Source organism: Pantherophis guttatus, chromosome 3 (assembly GCF_059756535.1).
Source record: "Pantherophis guttatus breed Tessera chromosome 3, ASM5975653v1, whole genome shotgun sequence".
Classification (NCBI taxonomy): Eukaryota; Metazoa; Chordata; class Lepidosauria; order Squamata; family Colubridae; genus Pantherophis; species Pantherophis guttatus.
Window position 1 is genome coordinate 190213956 of NC_142065.1, and position 19872 is coordinate 190233827.

Consider the following 19872-nt stretch of genomic DNA (forward strand, 5'->3'; position numbering starts at 1 on the left):
CTTGTGCACGAAGCTCCCTTTGCATGAGCGGCAGGTGTGCGCGCCCACTGCTTGTGCAAATGAAGTTGTGTGCAATGATGCATGCCATTCACACAGAACCATCCCCTCTTTCCTCCCCCCCCCTCCACTGGTCCGCCAAGCCAGAAAGGTTGGGGATTGCTGTTCTAAGGTTTTCCACACTGGAAGACAACGCAATAGATTTTCTTAAGACACATTGCGATTTCTGGACCCTTTTGAAGACATTCAGCATATTAGAAATATGCTTCTTTTAAAAAATGCAACCAGTATTTTACATTTTGAGAATATTTATCACACTGTACCAGAAGTGGGTTTCAGCAGGTTCTCACCAGTCCTGGAGAACTGGTAGCAGAAATTTTGAGTAGTTCGGAGAACCGGTAGTAAAAATTCTGACTGGCCCCGCCCCCATCTATCTCTGCCTCCCAAGTTCCAGGTAATTGGGAGGAAATGGGGATTTTGCAGTATCCTTCCCCTGCCACGCCCACCAAGCCATGCCACGCCAAGCCACACCCACAGAACTGGTAGTAAAAAATTTTGAAACCCACCACTGCACTGTACCTCTCATATTACATTACTATTTTAAAACTCTTCACAAAAATACTACATTAAACAATATTGTAATGCATTGCAATCATTCCAATAGTCCAAATGGCAGTTTATTTCATTTATCAGTACAAAGAAGGAAAAGGGGAAGAATAATCAAACAACGTAGATTTTTCAGTGAAGAATTCTAGATAAAATTATGGGGCTATAAAAATGCCCTACAAATACATTTTCGGCCTGTATAAAGTGAGTTCCAGTTCAAATAGGAGATTTTGAGACACTAAACTTTCATCATACGAAATTCATATCATTCAGCGCATTGCATAATTTATCATCTGATTAAAGCATCTGGGAAAGTTTGCATCCCAAAAGAACAGTAATGAGGATTTGTTTGTCCAAACTTTTAAGTACATTTTGTCTGACAATTTCAGGGAATGGTAGGTGTTATTTTGATCTAGAATCTATTTCTCATTTTAAGGTCTTTTTTAAAAAATACAAAAACAAATGTGGGTAAAATATTTACAAATCTCCTAGCTGCAGCAAATTGTCTACAGCAGGATTTCCGGTGCTTGAGGACTTTTGCATTGGCTGTTATTAAAACAATATAAAACCTGTCCTCTTGTAATTTTGACGTAGTACAGGTAGGCCTCAACTTACAAAAGTTCAAAGTGACAATGCCACTGAAAAAAATGACTTCTAACCATTTTTCACACTTACAATCGTTGCAACATCCCCATGGTCACATGATCAAAATTCAGACGTATGTCAACTGACTCATTTTTATGACGGTTGCAGTGTCCTAGGGTCACATTTTGTAGGGTTTCTGACAGTCAAAGTCAATGGGGAAGCCAGATTCACTTAACAACCATGTTACTAAACAACTGCGGTGATTCACATAACAACTGTGGCAAGAAAGGTCGTAAAATGGGGCAAAATTCACTTAACAAATGTCTCACTTAGCAACATAAATTCTAGGCTCAATTGTGGTCGTAAGTCAAGGACTACCTGTAATGGCTGGGACCCTAAATGATGCAACTTGCCAGTAAGGATCTTGGCTAAGTGATATTTTAAAACCAGCAAGAATGAATACTCTTTGTATCAGCGTCAATCACAAATCTTCTTCGCTTATCTTCTCAAATACACAATCGTCCTCATTTGATCTACTACTGTGTAGCCATTTTCTTGACTTAAAACCAGAATGAAATATCTGTAGAGAATAAAAAATATGATTCATTGACCAAAATAAAAGCATTGGGGGGGGAACTACTACCAAATTTAGGATTAAGAGAAAGAATTTCATGTTGAGTTTAGGTTTAAACTAACAAAAAAAGAATTTTCAGGGGTCTGATCCAGCAAATGCTGTATGGTTATCACTGTAGCAAATGAATTTAAGCATGGCAAACAATATCAAATTATACTAAAAAGATAATAATATCCATATAACAATACAGTGTATTTGTTGTTGTGTTTCAAGTATCCCCCTTTGGCATTTAGGAGTTAAAGAAGAAAGAATTATAGATGAGGAACAAAATTTCGTGATGCTATCAGAAATTTAAAGTAGTTGTTTGATTTGAATCAGCAAACGCCCTAATAAATTCAGCCCCTACATTTCATTTGCAATGAAGTCCCACAGGCCATTTGCAATAGTCCTGGCAAGGCAAATATTTTAAGTTTGGGGATTGCACTGGTGTTCACAGAATCTTTGTGGCTGCCCAGTGGATTATGATCTGCAATAGGCTACTTTTGAGTGCTCCTATTCCCCACTAAACATACATAACATACTTCAACTAAATATTCCCTCTTATTTTCATTAACCCCACTGACTCTTGAGAAGATAGCTGTATCACCACTGCTCATTGCCATGGGAAAGAGCTCTCTTGCTATTCTCAACCAGTGATCGTTATCAAGATTGAGAAATTGTGACTTGTTCTCCATGGTTTGCCCATGGTTCATAATCTGCCCAACAGGAATATTGAGATTTGCCTGGCTAAGCACTGCTAAACCTGAGATATCCATATTTGCTTTAAGACATTGTCATCAGAAAAGATAGGAATGCAGCTAGTTTATATTCACTCTGGTTTGTGACTTAGCGCAATGTATGAACTCAGCAACTGTAATGTATTAAGCTAACTATGATCAAAATTAGCCATGGGTTGATGCAATTTATAGCATTAGATGATGAGGTTCACTAATAGCTTCAAACTTCCAAGCATAATTGTCACCTCGGATCCCCCCTACTCAACCCAGTCTTTTCCACCCAAATTATGTAATTTAATTTACACACCTGACTTGGACGGATGCTTCCTTTCTTAGCTGTATCTAATTCTGGATGCTCAATCTGCTAAATAGACAGGTTAAATGAGAAAGAAAAAAAAGGTTACACAAAAAGGAAACGCAGGTAGCCAGAATGTTAAATCAAGTTTATTTCCTTGAGCGGAGTTCTTACTTTGGCTGGACCCAGTGGTGGGTTGCTCCCAGTTCGGACCAGTTCTATAGAACCAGTAGTAAAACCGGTGGGAGGCTCTGCCCACTGACCCGGACATCATCAGAAGTGATCTACACGTGGGCACAATGTGAACCGGTAGTAAAGGTAAGTAGAACCCTCCCCTGGCCGGACCCCACCTTAAGTACTATGTTCTGTTCTCTGCATCATTACAGTTTTAGAGAAATTAAAACAGGGGCTGAGCAGGGGAATGAAAATGACCAAAGGACTTTGTTTTAATCTCTGATCAGAAATGACGGAGTGGAGTGTTTTTGAGGAAAGAAAATAAAAGCAGATGAACTTAGAATAACTTTATTGTCACTTTAAATGTATACTAATTGGCATACTGTACATTAAAATGACTGAGGACCCAGTTTGTGGGGGCAATAAGCTGACTTTGTATAAATATACAAAAGTATGAAGGCTATTGCTTAACGCATTGTAAGCCGCCCTGAGTCTCCGGAGAAGGGCAGCATATAAATCAAATTTAAAAAAAAAATAAAATGAAATTTTGTTACATTTCAATCCTCTACCAATGACAGATATTTGAAAAGATGCCATGTAGAAGATCAAGGTCAATTTTACATCCTTCTAACATACTGTTTTTCAGTATCAAGAACTTTAAGATGAGTGGACGCTGGCTAGGAATTGAAATCCACACATCTTTAAAATGCTGAGCTTGTGATACAGTACTCTAGAGTAGCAATTCTTAGCTGAGGGCCATATGGCTACCTGGGAGCTTAGGATATTTCAAGGGGGCCATAGGCATAAATCATGTAACTGGGGCCATGGCCTGTGCCAAGGGACCAGAGAAAAGCAAAATGTATTATACTGTGAAGTTTGTCAGAATAGAATATACATGTATTCTATTTTCAGGCCAAATGGGTAAGTGCTAATCTTTTTTTACTGGTAATAGGATCAAGACCGGGAAGGGAAAGGGGCGCAGGAGAGAAATGAAGTTGGAAGGGGGCCATGTGGAAAAAAAAGTTCAGAAGCATTGTTCTAGAGAACAGTTATAATAAAACAAGTTATAGAAAAACTGGTCTAACTGAATGGTAGGATTTTTCCCCCTAACAGTTCAATAGTGCATGGATTATCCAGAGAGGTACCGTATAAACTACCTTTAACTGAATGAGATTGAAGAACTAACTGTAAAGGTTGCTTTTATAACAACCATCATTGCTATAAGAACTTCTTACGGCAACAGCATTCATGTAACAATTAAGGAAAAGCGTATGTAATCATTTTCTAAAATTTTGCTTTCGTTTTGTTACCACCAGATAGAAGATAGTGGTTGCTGGCGGTCAGAGAGAAGACTAAAATTACTTCGAGTTAAAAAATTCTTACACAAGACAATATGACATTCTTTACACCATGAGATATTTGCAGGGGGGGGGCACATTTTAAAGTGAGCAGAACAAAGAAACTGACAGTACCAGGCCAAATAAATTAATAAAACACAATTAATATGACTCTCCATGTTTTCCCCTTCTAACACAGCAGCTGCTTTCTCCTTGTAGTCAGTCAACACTGGACTGAGAGAAACAGTGTCAGCAAATGAGGGGGGGAGGGGTTGAATGTCAGCCAGAAAACCAGCCAGGTGCAACACCAGAAGATTCAGGCACTGAGCCTAGACGCTGAAGAAAGGAGCCTTCAGTGACTGGCACACTGCACCTGATATGACAATATGAACCGTGGGACTTGTAAAGAAAGACTGACTGCTCTCAGGGCATGGAGACCTGGCAGACCTGGCAGCTTAGGAGGATAGAGATGGGAGAAATACCCAGATTGAACGGTGAAGACGTAGGTGTTGATAGACATAAAGATCCAAGAGAGGAGTATGGGAGGCAAGTTAAAAAACGAATAAGAATTGAAGTGTTAAATTGGGCAAGAGATGATGGATAGAAAGGAAATATTTTCTTTTCCTTCTTCTTTTCTAAAATAATGATGGCCTAATGAAAAGCTAGAATAGAGATAGAAATAAGAAAACACACTTTTACATAAAGTAATAGTTAGATGGAAAGATTGGAGGTTGAAATAATATTATGATTTAGTGCACTGCTGAGTTACTTTCTCATTTCATCAAAAGAGAGCTGAGTATTCAGATGGATTCAGGAAAACAGAAAAGGACAAAGGGAAAACTTGATGATTTTGCAATCCCCTAATTCTGGTGGGAGGATGAGGAGAAAATAAGTGATGGGATCCTGTTAATGGGAACAGAGCCAACCAGAAGTCATAGCACTGCAGAGAAAATGCCAGTTTTGCTTGGATATCAAATAAACTACACCGAGCCAGGAAAATATTATCTCAGCACTTGAAAGAATCCAGCGCTATATAATCACACAAGTTCAGAGCAGATTTGGAACATGCTCAAAATCCGCACGTGGGGATGCCCCTTTTTACTGAATCTTACATCTTAGAAACAGAATATTGTGGCAAGAAAGCCACAAGAAAATCACGGATATACACACAGTAGGTCATCACTCTGCATGATAATGATACTGCTAACAACATCCATGTTCGGGGAAATAAGATTATCAACTTTGCTCACCATTTCTTGATCATTCTTGGTTGTTGTCATCAGCTGCTCTGATATTATCTTTTTTAAGCAACTGCTCAGAAGGAATGCCTACAAAGATGGAATTAAGTTTTCATTAAAAGTCTTTCTTATTGAATTCCTTTTTATGGTTTATATTAGTCTCAGCCAGTGGTGAAATCCAAATTTTTTTACTACCAGTTCTGTGGGCGTGGCTTGGTGGGTGTGGTGTGGCTTGGTGGGCGTGGCGGGGAAGAATACTGCAAAATCTCCATTCCCACCCCACTCCAGGGGAAGGATACTGCAAAATCACCCCACTCCAGGGGAAGGATACTGCAAAATCCCCATTCCCTTCCCACTCCTGGGGGAAGGATATTGCAAAATCTCCATTCCCACCCCATTCTGGGGCCAGCCAGAGGTGGTATTTGCCGGTTCTCTGAACTGCTCAAAATTTCTGCTACCAGTTCTCCAGAACCTGTCAGAACCTGCTGGATTTCACCCCGATGTCAACCTATGATTTACCTGAAGGTGGTATTGAATTGAAAACACACCTCCCCAAATGATAAACTGGACTGATTTAACTGGCAAAGACTTGGATTGATTTAAAGACTATGAGATTGTTTTTTCACTATAAAGTAAATTTTTGATAAACCAGTTTGCACATCTCTTATTCATTGCTCTCAGCAACGTTTCTCTGTGCTCTACACTCTGCTGGTTGGTAACACAACAACAATATCCTTAACAAACATTATTTAAAAAGTGCACAAGCAGCTTTCTAACTTGTGAGCCAAGAGTTACCAATTACAGGTAAAGCCAATCTTCCCTCTTATCTATACAGCGCAAAAAAGCCCAAGTACTGAGAATGTGTACCTGAGCTGGAAAAGATTAGTAACCCTGATATTTATGGAACCATATAATAATCTTATATATGAACCCAAACAAACCTGCTTTGTGTTGAAGACAATCCATCTCCACTTATCGGATTCATTGTACTCAATTCTGAGTTCCAAGAATTGATCAAGTCCGTGGCCTAAAACTGATCCCTGAATAGTCAAAATGGAAAAGAATATCAAGAACAACAAAAGCCATAGAACAGTATATCCTAAATTCTTCCCTCCAGACTGTGTAGTTCTTTTTATAGGGAAAAGTCACTTCTGCTAAGGCAGGGAAAATGAACAAGGATCCGGCTTGGAAAGGCTGTGTAGAACAACAGAGATACACAATAAGATGTCAGATAGAAAATGGAAAACATAATAATAAAAGAAAATAGCTCCTCACCATCTACAATTAGTATTTGCAGACTGTTAAAACCTCAGCATTGTGATCCTGAAAAATGCCCTTTCTTGAATTTAACAGGGATATTTTGGAAGGAACGGACTGGAAGGATCATATTTCCATTTCATAGAGTCCAGTTTTACCTTCCATCACCAGGCAGCTCCAAGTTTGAATAAAATATCAAATACAGAAAACGTCTTCCTGGCTCAGAGGCTTGTGATACTACGAGATTCTATCAAGAACTCCATCATGCACATATTTTAATAATGACGATAAACTCAGGGGTGAAATGCTCCCGGTTCAGACCGGATCGCCCGATCCAGTAGCGATGGCGGCGGGTGGTTCGGAGAACCAGTAGCAAAAATCCCTGCACCCTCCCCCCACCATGCCCAGCTGAGCCACAGGATCATCAGAGGCTTTTTTTTTTTACTTTTAAAAGCATTTTTTCTACCACCTCTTCAGACGAAAAAATGCTTTTAAAAGTTAAAAAAAAAGCCTCTGATGATCCTGCGGCTCAGCTGGGACCGTCAGAGGCTTTTCAAAGCATTTTTTTCTGCAACCTCTTGGCCAAAGAGGTGGTAAAAAAAAAATGCTTTGAAAAGTGTCTGACAATCCCAGCTGAGTTTCCTGATCGGCAGACAGATATTTTTTAAAAAGCCTCTCTGTCGATCCCAGCTGAGTTTCCTGATCAGCAGAGGCTTTTCAAAGCATTAGAAAAAATGCTTTGAAAAGTAAAAAAAAAAAAAAAAAAAAAGTTGGCCATGCCCACCCAGTCACATGACCCCCACCACCACCAAGCCATGCCCACAGAACCAGTAGTAACACATTTTACATTTCACCCCTGGATAAACTGCAAAATTTTGAAAAAAAGTATGTCCTTTTTCAGACCCTTTTATAAAATATATAGACACGCGTGTATAGCCAACAGTTAAAAACCATGATTAAGGGATGGGATCTTAAGTTACTTGCTGTCTTCTTCTTGGGCTCTGATTAGATCACCACATTAACCAGAAGGCCTTTGTAAAGATAAAGGCAAGATAAGGGGCAGATTCTGCCAGCCACCAACAATAGATAGACTGTTAATGCTTGCCTGGGAGTCTTTTTATTTCTGTAATGAAAAAAGGCAGGGTCCAATTACTCTAGTTCAGGGGTCTCCAACCCTGCCAACAGGTAGCTCAAAGGTTACATTAGTCTCATAGGGGCTCAAGCTGGGGGCCTGGGTTACAAAGGGCATTTCCTAATAGTCTTTCCCAACTTGGTAGTCTCAATGTGTTTGAAACACAATGCCAAATTTCCAGGCTTTCTGAGAGTTACAATTTCAACACACATGGAGAATATCAGTTTGTTCTAAGACATGGTCAATGAAGATTGTCCTAAAATATGGCCAATGATGGGATACAATGATTGCACAAATAGCTTACCAGATGTTCAGCAAACACACACACACAATCTATGTATGGACTATGTGTTATTCTTCACAGTCCTATTTATATAAGGCAAGAATATTAATGCACATAAGAGGATTTCTGGAGGAGGTACAGCAACAGCAACAACAACAACAATCAACCCCCTCAGAAAATAACCCTTAAACAAGTACTTGACATATACGAAATTATACAAAAGGTACTTACAAGAAATGTGACTTGCCAGCACCTTATCCTGTTGATTTTGAAATTGACGTCTTTGATCTGATTACCAGGCAACTTTATGCAGCAGCTAATCTCATTATTTCCCACATGAATAGTAGCAGTACAACCAACTTCAGGGTAGTCACAGGAACAAGGAGCAAGTTGTATATATCCATAATGCTGGATCTCTCGAACCAGCTCTAAAAACTGTGCAAGAGAAACGGCAGTAGGTTACACATAACATCTGTAAAGGTATGCAACACAACCAACTTCACAAGGGTCTAAAGATAAAGGTTCCCCTCGCACATATGTGCCTGACTCTAAGGAATGGTGCTCTTCTCCGTTTCAAAGCTGAAGAGCCAGCGCTGTCCGAAGATGTCTCCATGGTCATGTGGCCAGCATGACTAAATGCCAAAGGCGCATGGAACGCTGTTACCTTCCCACCAAAGGTGGTCCCTATTTTTCTACTTGCATATTTTACGTGCTTTCGAACGGCTAGGTTGGCAGAACCTGGGACAAGTAATGGGAGCTCACCCCATTACGTGGCACTAGGGATTCGAACCGCTGAGCTGCTGAACTTTCGATCGACAAGCTCAGCGTCTTAGCCACCACATCCCCTTACAAGGGTCTAGATGGCTCCAAAGCCCTTTGTTATCATACAATATGACCAAGTCCCAGCTAACTGAAGAGTATGGAACTCAATGCAATGATTCAATGAAAATACAAATTCCAAAAGTTATAAGGGAATATTTAATTGAGGGGGAAAAATGTGCATTCCAGGAGCAGCCCACCAATATATACTTAATTCTCTGGGTAGGTAACTTGCATTTCCTTTTCTACATCTTCAGATGTTAAGGATTCTTCTTGACAGTTACGTACTATAGTTTCCAGTAAACTATTGTTATCATGGGGAATAGTTCCAAATGTACAAAATTCACCCACATAGTCTATAAAGCAGTGGTGAAATCCTCTGCGGATTGCCGCCAGTTCGCTGCCCGCGCATGCGTGGTGCATGCCAAATGTGTGCTACACGCGCACATGTTCAGTGCATGCCAAAGCACACTGCGCATGCATGCAGTGTGTACCAAATGCACGCTGCATGCGCACATACACAATGCACACCAAACTGGCGCTTCATGCAGGAAAAAAAGGCTTAACAAAGTAAGTAGAACAGCGAGGGGGGGAAACAGCTGTGCCACGCGATTTAGATTTGCTAGAAAGCAGGATTTCCTGATTTCTAGTGAATATAAATCACGTGGCACAGCTGATTGTCGGATGAACCGGTAGCTTTTATCACTACCAGTTCGCCCGAACCAGTGCGAACTGATAGCATTTCACCCCTCCTATAAAGGTCTGAAAAAATAAGTCTTGACTTCCGGGTTGCTGTTTGTCGCTGCCAGACATTCCTTTGGGATCGTCAGCTTCCATCGCCTGTTAGAGCCGCCTTCAAAACGGAATGGCGGCTCGAAAAAACTCCGTTTCCATGAGGAAACGGAGATAGAGCTGGCAGGGGTGGGTAGAACTCTCTGCGGAGTCCCAAAGGTTTTTTTTTTACTTTTGGGACGGAGCAGATGAGATGCCCCGTATCCCCAGCCGCCGCTCCGGGCTTTGGGAGACCTCTGCTGATGCAGAGCCAGGCGTCAAAAGCAAGCCTGCAAATTTAACAGACTACTCAAAGAAAATGTGAGCTGGACCTGTAATATTGAACCGCAAGTATTTTACTGATTTTTTAAAAAAAAATTACTTAAGAGAGAGGAGGAAAAGAAAGAGGAAAAAAAAAAGCCTTTTAAAATGGCGTTGGCTGAAGAGGAGAGGCTGAAAGGGAAAGTCCTTCCGTTTTCTATTACTACAATGTAGCGGAATAAATACCACTGGCTACATTTGTAGACAAAACTTCGCTCCTGTGTCTTTTTCTCTTTTTTTTCCCTTGGAGACCTGATATTGTTGTTGATTGGAAAGAAGTCCTTTTTTTTTTTCTTCTTGCTTTTTTTTTAACAAAGCCTGCCTGGGCGGAAACATGGCACTGAGACTCATAAAGTCAGATAAACAAGAAGGGGGGGGGATCCCCCCACCAACAACTTAAAGGAACAAGTCTTAATTCTTCAGTCTCAGAAACCTGATTTTAATATAATAGAATTTTTTATAGAGGAGATTGAAAGAAGGGAGGAGATTGTGAATCAGCAATTTGAAAAATTTAAGCAGGAAATTAAAGAATTGGTGAAATCTAAGTTTGATTTTTTGGAGAAAAAAATCTTAAAAGTGGTTAATGGTTTTACAGGATTTATGATACAGTTGGACACAAATACTAATGTACTAGAGTCTAAAATGGAAGAAATTCAAGATAAATTGGACAATAGAATTCAAAAAATTGAAAATGATTTGACAAACACTCAGGATAATAGCTTAGAAGAAAAACCTAAAATGGATGCTGATCAAAAGTATGGTAATGCAGAAAATCTGCAAAAGAAGATTGAAAAAGAGATTTTAATGGTACAATATAATTTCACAGAATATGCGATAAGATTAAGAGGTTTGCAGGAAAATAATAGAGATGATTTAAGGAAAATATCTTCTGAATTTCTAGCTGGGATTCTAAAGGTTCAACCTGACGAAGTGTTTTGTAGGATCGACAGAGCTTATCGAATCAACTCCTGGATTGCTAAGCAAAGGCAATTGCCTAGAGATGTGGTGATTTATTTTACAGATAAGGAAATTAGAAATAATATCGTTCAAAATTCCTTCAATTCTAATTTGCAATTGTATGGAAGAAAGATTTGGATTTACAAGGAACTCCCACCTAAGATATTGATGGAAAGGAAGAAATTTGGTTTTCTGGTGAATGAGTTAAAAAAGAGAAATATCTCCTACAGGTGGGACGCCCCAGTTGGTATTATATTTAGATACCAAGGAGAAAGATATCAGCTAAATACTGTTGAAAGAGCGGAAGAATTTTATCAAAATAGGTTGAAAATGAACTTAACATCTCCAGGTATAATACAGGATAAGCAGAAGGAGCCGGAAATAAAGGTAAAATATCGAATTACAGAGACTGTACCAGATGAATTGCCTTTGGATTTATTGGATACCCCAGCTGGACTATCTACAAATTTGAGAGAAGAGGCATCTAATCTTAATGTGATGACTTATCAAGGCAAGGATAAACATGGAAACCAATTAGGGGATATACAAGGGATAAAAAAGAAATATGAGATACAAAAGCAAAACCAACAAGACCAATCTACAAAGCAGAATAAAAACCGACCAGATGATACATATTTTGTAGAAAGGGAACCAGGATGGAAACCGAACCCACAAAAAGAAAAGAAAAAAAGAAATAGGTGGCATAGAAATAGAAATTTCTAAATCAGGCAACCGTGAAGCCAGTGATTTTAAAATATGAACGATTATGTGTAAACACAGAAGAGGCGACGTATTGGTTAATATCATCCTGAGGTTTGTGGCAGATCTCTGCATGGCCGTAATCTGGGGATGTGAAATGAGCCTTAAACTGATGGATTTGAATTATCCATTTTGGAATTTCTTTTTGTGTTGATAAACATATTATATTATCTTGAATCACAAGGCAAGAGAATTATGCTGGGGCATGCAGAAGATCGGGTTGTTACCCACTACGATGATGGGAATTAATAATCCTGATGAAACCCACAATTATTACTATATGGAATATAATTATAATGCCACTCGGGTGGTTGTTTTTACTTTTATACATATAAGAAGATATTTACTACTGATGGGGGCAGATATGATTGAAGATCCTGAATAAACTGTTGCACCAGTAAGCTATGTTACCCGATTATGGATGTTGGTTCTACCAATCCAGTGGAAAGACCTCAAAGAAGATACTATATGGATTATAAATTTAAAGTCATTGTCTTTTCTTTTTTTTTATTTAGATATAATGGAAAATATAGACATATATTTTTAAGTAGTGTGGGCAGTGAATCAAAGATGTTAAGAAATGTTGTGTATGGCAATTTTGCATGATAGTGGGTGAATAAGCTAGTTAGTAGATTGATTAGTCTAAGAAAAGGGATTTTTAAGTGTTATATTTAGGGGAGTGGAGGAAATGGATAGAGTGGAATAAATGTTAAACTAGATTTTATGGGGAAGGCCGCTTTGAAATGTTATAGTAATATATATAGAAGATTAAATGTTAAAGTAGGACTTATCGTATAGTTTTAAAGTGGAGAAGTTATTCTATAATGTCATAGTATAATGTCTTTTTTTTTCCCCTTTCTTTTCTCTTTTTTGATATGTATGGATAAAGGGGGATGTTATAATATTAATAATATTTTTAGTAAGTAAAGGTCAATATCTAGAGGAGGGAGTAAGTAATCTGTTAGGAATTAGGTTTTTTTTGTTATGAAGAAGTCACAGGGGGGGATGGGTGGGGAGGGGGGGTTAGGGAGGGGGAGGGAGAGGGGGGGGAAAAAGGGGGGAAATTTGTATTTGAAAACTTTTTCAATAAAAAAAAAAAAGTCTTATTTTCTTATAATGTATGATTTGCAATTTATAACCTTGCTGGGCAGTGGATTGCTACCAGTTCGCCCTGGATTGGGTGAACCGGTAGCAGCGGCGGCGGGAGGCTCCGCCCACCTGCCCAGGTGTCTCCATGAGTGAACTGGTAGCAATGGGATTTGAATCCCACTACTGTTGCTGGGTATATTTACGTTCCAGTTCTTCCAAAAGTGTACTCCCAGTTTAGCTTGAACTAATACTTAAATTCTGCTTCTCTTCCGTATTTTATAGCATTTGGGTTTTTTGAGCATACAATAGGAAATGGATTGGAAGAATATCACTATTCATAAACAGGAACTGAAGCTGATCAGAAGGCTGGATTCACCTGTGCCCAAGAAAGTTTGGTACAAGACTAAATAAGGGAAAACTCCAATCTTTGCACAGGAGCCATCCTTCCTCTAGCAACCTTTTTGTCCTCTGCTTCTTCCTGCACAAATAACTTTGCATCTCTTCCAAAAACAAGGGCATGACAATGACAACAAAGCCAATCCAGCTGGTGCTGCCATAGAAGCAATTACCAAAAGGCAATGCTTCCAATAGATCTATTGGAATCTATTCCCATTTTTAATATAATAATTTATCATGTTAACTATTTGCCTAGGCATTTTATAAAAATTCATTCATTGGCATCCTTCAGTCTCAAGAGACTATGATATTGTGCTCTGGAAAGAGGTCCTAAAACAGCATCTAGTGTGACTAAAAAGGCCAATTCGAGAGTGGCAATCCCTTCCACACTGAGGGCAGATACATTCTGTCCCCTGCCCAGCCCCCAGATTTCGCTGGTTCCGGGACTGCCTCTTTGCCTCAGCCTGCCGAACAAGTGTCTCTTCGAATTGGAAAAGGCCATGCTGCGTCTTTAGCCTCCAAGCTGAACGATCGGAGGTCAAGGTTTCCCAGTTGTTAATGTCCATTCCCAGAGCCTTTAGGTCCCTCTTGCAGATATCCTTACATTGCAGCTTAACAGACATCAAAAAGGAATGGTTTGAATGTATTCCGCATTCTGCATTCTAATTTATTTCTTGTAAGTTGCAATTTCCCCTTTCTTTTGATTAGAAAAAAAAAGGGAAAGAGATGCTCATAAATTTCAGTGTATATGTTTGCTTATTTGAGTGCAGGAATGAATTATAAATAAATTATGAACATCAAGGCACTGATGTAAAGACGGATGAAAGTCTAGCTATCCTCTCAATATAATTAAATGCAGTTCCGGCCCAGACCCCTGCATGAATATATAAATTCCAGTTGCAAGAAGAAAACAAAACTCGGCTTCCAAACATGAATCCAATTATACCAAATATACTCTAATTATTCCAACCCCAAAGGACGTGTGTGTTTTTTTAAATAGCCTCCTTTTCAGTTTTCAGATCATTTGCAATTTGAGGAAGCTTCACAGAAAAGCATTTGCATGCTGAGTATCTTTTACAAATCTTCAGTTTAATTACTTCTGAAAGAGAGGGGAAGACTCTGGTGGGGCTTCAATAACAGAAGAAGGAGTCACTCAACTTCACTGGAACTATGGGGGGGTTTCAGGATATGGGGGTAGGGATATTAAGGGGAAATCCCTCTGCCGTAAGAGAAGGGTGCTTGATAGTGTTACAGCTAACTTGATAAATAAAATGGAAACATTCTTCCTAGTAAATTTCATTGTGATATTTATTAGATGTATTTAACTTGGCTAAATCTTGCAAAAAAAAATTTTTTTTAACTGAGAATAGTTAAATATTTTTTTTTAATTGAATTTATATACCGCCCTACTCCCGAAGGACTTAGGGCGGTGAACAGCCATAGAATAAAACATATAAATACAAAATTTAAAATAAAATAAAATGAATTAAATAATTTGGCTGAACAAATTTAAAACCCCAATAATTTAAAACCAAATTTAAAATTTCCATTTAAAAAGGGGAAAGACTTAGGTCAGGCCAGCTTGATGAAATAAGAAAGTCTTGAGCCTTGAGTCTTGACGGAAGGTACGCAGATCCGGGATCCTCTGTATTTCCGGGGGGAGCTCGTTCCAGATAGTAGGTGCCCTCACAGAGAAGGCTCTCCCCCTGGGGGCCGCCAGTCGACATTGTTTGGCCAATGGCACCCGGAGGAGCCCCTCTCTATGGGAGCGTACTGGTCGGTGGGAGGCTAGTGGTGGTAGCAGGCGGTCCCGTAAATAACTAGGTCCTAAGCCATGGAGCGCTCTAAATGTGATAACCAAAACCTTGAAGCGCACTCGGAAGACCACCGGGAGCCAGTGTAGCTCGCGCAGGAGAGGTGTTACATGGGAGCGCCACGTCGCTCCCGTCACCACCCACGTGGCCTCACTCTGCACCAGTTGGAGCCTCCGAGTGCTCCTCAAGGGGAGCCTCATGTAGAGAGCGTTACAATAGTCCAGACGGATTTGGATAGAATGGCAGTTTTATCTGTAACATTCTAGAAATACATAGCTTCTATGAACCAAATCTCTATGCATCCACTTTCAAAAGCACAGATGGCTATATATTATGATGAGTATCCCAACTGCTGTTGTATGACAGTATTTCACTCTATTGAACAAATGTCTCAGTTGGGAGATCAAGAATGAGGTGACCTAGAAATGTAGTAAACACAGCCATAAATATCATCAGCATCATGGTCAAACCTGCCACTGATGATTTGGTGCAAATAGCCACAGCTTTCAGTGGCTGCTTCCTCTCCATACAGCTTGCATGGGCTATGATATGAGAACAAGTTAATCCAGTGAGGCAAGGTTCATGAGCCTTGGGGAATGACATAAAGTGGCCTTTTTGAGTGGCAATGGTGGCCCTAGGACTGAGGCCAAGGCCTGGAGAGGGTACAATCTGCTACTATTCAGGGCAGATGTGGGGCAGTTTGAGAATTGTTTTGCTTTTGTTCGCGGGGGGGGGGTTGACATGCCAGCAGAGTCAAGTTAGGCATTTTCTGAATTTTAGACATGGTGATTTTGACCGTCAGTTTGTAAATGGCTAAATTTGATGTTTAAAAATCTGAAAAACTCAACACGGACAGGAGGTTGATATTCTTCCTCAAATAAAACTGAAGAAAAAGACCGGCCTTTAAACAAGGATCCATTCTCTGGTATCTTCACATGATAACATATATTCTGAAAAGGACCATCATAATTTAAAAATCACATTACCTTCAATTTATTTGGTGCTTTTTGCAGCATTAGAAGCTTCTGCCTCTGTTCCTCAGTAGGTTTGACCCAATTCATCTCTAGCTCCTGTACAACCTTTTTTAGAAAAACAAAACAAAACAAAGCATATAAGCAAGACTAGAATACATATCGGGGTGAAATCTACTTACCTTCCTTACCGGTTCGGAAATGCATGTACCGGGCAGACCCTCTGCGCATGTGCAAAACCTTCTGCACATGCACAGAGGGTAAAAAACACATTACTTCCTGGTTAAAACCAGGCGTCACGCCACCATTGCTACCAGTTCTCCGAACCAACTACCACAATCGCTACTGGATCCAGTCCGAACCGAGAGCATTTCACCCCTGATACATATGTTTACTTTCTGTAGACTAGTAGCAGGTTAGAATTGAGAAACTGTGTTAATTGACAAAGTTAAATAAATCATAGGATAATTCATCTCAAAATTTGCCTGGCAATGTTTAAAAAGACCACACTTCTTTTTAAGCATACCTGCATATAAAGTAAGTTCACCGAAGTTCTACAGTCCATCAACACTTTATCTAGAGAAGGATCCATATACCTGCCCAAAAATGTACAAGAAAGGAAACCATTAATCCAGTGGCATACATGCAAAGAGAAATATAACCAAAATATTGTAGGTAAAAAACAAACAAACCTGAATTAAAGCAATTAGTTCACACTTTTTATTGCATGTTATGATCATGCTTGATACTACATGTATGATACATTCCTTAAAATCATTTTGTATTCTTGGCTTTATGTATGTGCCAAAAGCCCCACAGATATACATGACACATGGGGAAGAACAAGCTTATTTTGTTCTTGTTTTTATTCATCAGGATGATGAATCTATTGTATATTCAATAGATAAACCTATTCTATATTCAATGATGACACTATGTTTACAGAATTACTGAAAAAAACTCATTAGGTGCTGGAGAAAACAATGTAACTGGCCGCATATCCTTAAATGTTATTTAATTATTTAATTCCTATGAAAAAGGCTTTACTAGATTTTTCAACCATGGACTTTAATGGACAATCCAAGCAAAAGGTGGAAATTACTGTATTTTTCACACTATAAGACACTGCAGACTATAAGACGCACCTAGCTTTTGGGGAGGAAAACAAGAAAAAAAATCTGCCTCTGCCTCCCAGCAATTTGCCTCCTTGCAGCAAACAGCAAACACCTGGTCAACTTCAGCACAGCCTGATTTAGCACGAGCAGCTGATTGGCAGTTGGATCGGCCTCCCAGAATACCGACGATCAGCTCTCCCAGGCTGCGGGGATCACCGCCACCTATCGTCCCCTCCACATATCACATTTTCGGCCTCTGTGCATCCCATTTTCTGCCCCCGTGCGCTCCATTTTCAGCCTCCATGCATCCCGTTTTCGGCCCGTTCCAGGCAGCGGGGGTCGCCACCATTGCCTATTGCCACCAAATGGGATGTACAGAAAATGGGACGCACGGTGGCCGAAAATGGGGTGCGCAGAGGCGGCGATAGGTGGCAGCAATCCCCGCAGCCTAAAACAGCTGATCATTGGTATTCTGGGAGGCCGATCCAACCTCCAATCAGCTGTTCGTGCTAAATCAGGCTGTGCTGAAGCTGAGAAGACTGTTTGCTGTAAGGAGGCAAATTGCTGGGAGGCAGAGGCCGAAGGGTGGGGGCCAGTGGGTGGGCGGGGCTTCAGCAACATTCATTCTATAAGATGCACAGACATTTCCACCACTTGGGGGGGGGGGAAGTGCATCTTATAGTCCGAAAAATACAATAGATGCTAATGGACTATTTGGATTTGATTTCTACTTCAGACATGCTGTCCAATAATATTTCCGATACATTGACTGATGTACATTAACTCTTTGAACTTTTGGGAATTCCGAATTTACCGCTTCCAATGCATTTGGAAAGTGTCAAATTAAAAAAATAGATTACTCTCCCACAAGCTGTAACATACATGGAATACATTATGACATTTCCCCTCCAGCACATTGATATTTTTAAAATATTTCTTGCTCATTTCACTTCTGCTTCCCGCTCACCATTTTCTGATCCCAATCTTAAAAACCGATTCTTTCGCACTCCGGAGACTCACATAAGGAAGTTCAAATTCTGCTAGTTTTTTCAACACTGGAGGGGGATGGGTAAGAAGAAAGGGGGAAGAAGACATATTGATGTTTTAAAATTCTATTAAAAAGAAATACGGCGGGGAGAAATGCTCCCGGTTTGGATCGAATCGCCCGATCCGGTAGCAATGGTGGTGGGTGGTTCAGAGGACCAGTAGCAAACATCCCTGAGGCCCCCCCCATGCACAGCTGAGCCACGCAATCATCAGAGGCTTTTTAAAAAAAAATTAAAAGCATTTTTTCTACAACCTCTTCTGCCGAAAAGTAAAAAGCCTCTGATGATCGCGCGGCTCAGCCTCTTCGAAGAGGATGTAGAAAAAATACTTTTAAAAGAAAAAAAAGACTCTACCAATCAGGCAACTCAGCTGGGATCGTCAGAGGCTTTCAAAAGAGAAAAAAGCCTCTGCCGATCAGGCAACTCAGCTGGGATCGTCAGAGGCTTTTAAAAGCATTTTTTTTACAACCTCTTCCGCTGAAGAGGTTGTAGAAAAAATGCTTTTAAAAGGCTCTGACAATTCCAGGTGAGTTGCCTGATCGGCAGAGGCTTTTAAAAGCATTTTAAAAATGGTTTTAAAAGTAAAAAAAAAAAAAGTGGCCACGCCCACCCAGTCACATAACCACCACCACCACCACCAAGCCATATCCACAGAACTGGTAGTAACAAATTTTACATTTCACCACTGATATATGGTACATTTATATCTAAATGTAATGCTAATTAAACACACGATTGGTGGTGCTAGGTATACTGTGTATGTGCCACAAGTTGCTGACTTTTGTGACTTTTATAAATTATGCAAACCTGATGATCACAGAAAGAAGAAACAAGGAGCAATTTAAATACGGTTTTCACTTACTCATATATTCATTTATTTTGTGTTTATTCACTTCTCCTGTCTAGCTTCTAAGATATTAGCAGATTTTCCCCATTTACTTTCAAATGTGTGTTCATAGCCATAAGTGTTAGCAATAGGTGTGTGTATTGAAATTAGGGAGCCTGGCATTTCTTCATACCCCCTGTGTTTGTCTGTTCTGCCAGGGTGGTGGGATGGGGGAAAATGAATGTATTTGGGTTGTCTTTTGCACTATATGTAGGTTGAAAGATGTTAGATGAATTTTCTCCAGGTTGAGCTGGCTTAAGCATAATCAATTTGCCATAATCAATTTGGAAAATGGATATTTTGCTGTGTTTTATAGAATTAGGTATGTACTTACATAGTTTAGTCTTTGGTAACTAAATAGGTAAAGGTAAAGGTTCCCCTCACATATATGTGCTAGTCGTTCCCGACTCTAGGAGGCGGTGCTCATCTCCGTTTCAAAGCCGAAGAGCCACCGCTGTCCAAAGACATCTCCGTGGTCATGTGGCCGGCATGACTAAACGCCAAAGGTGCATGGAACGCTATTACCTTCCCACCAAAGGTGGTCCTTATTTTTCTACTTGCATTTTTTACGTGCTTTCGAACTGCTAGGTTGGCAGAAGCTGGGACAAGTAACAGGAGCTCAACCCGTTATGCGGCATTCGAACCGCTGAACTGCTGACCTTTTGATCGACAAG

General features: G+C 40.0%; 1 protein-coding gene across 5 annotated transcripts in view; it reads right to left on the minus strand.

The window, feature by feature from the left end:
• Window positions 1-652: 652 nt before the first annotated feature.
• The window catches only part of SNX31 (sorting nexin 31), a 30973-nt gene continuing 11753 nt past the window's right edge, over window positions 653-19872 (minus strand). For 3 of the 5 annotated variants that reach the window (XM_034422544.3, XM_034422546.3, XM_034422548.3), the window contains 8 exons: window positions 18234-18321; window positions 16678-16747; window positions 16167-16259; window positions 8486-8689; window positions 6524-6622; window positions 5595-5672; window positions 2846-2902; window positions 653-1768 (listed from right to left, as the gene is read on the minus strand). In XM_034422544.3, the coding sequence (XP_034278435.1) occupies window positions 1670-1768; window positions 2846-2902; window positions 5595-5672; window positions 6524-6622; window positions 8486-8689; window positions 16167-16259; window positions 16678-16747; window positions 18234-18321 (788 nt within the window). In that variant the 3' untranslated portion in view covers window positions 653-1669. The remainder of the gene's footprint in view (window positions 1769-2845; window positions 2903-5594; window positions 5673-6523; window positions 6623-8485; window positions 8690-16166; window positions 16260-16677; window positions 16748-18233; window positions 18322-19872) is intronic. The other 2 variants (XM_034422545.3, XM_087891374.1) reach the window with 1 other exon arrangement.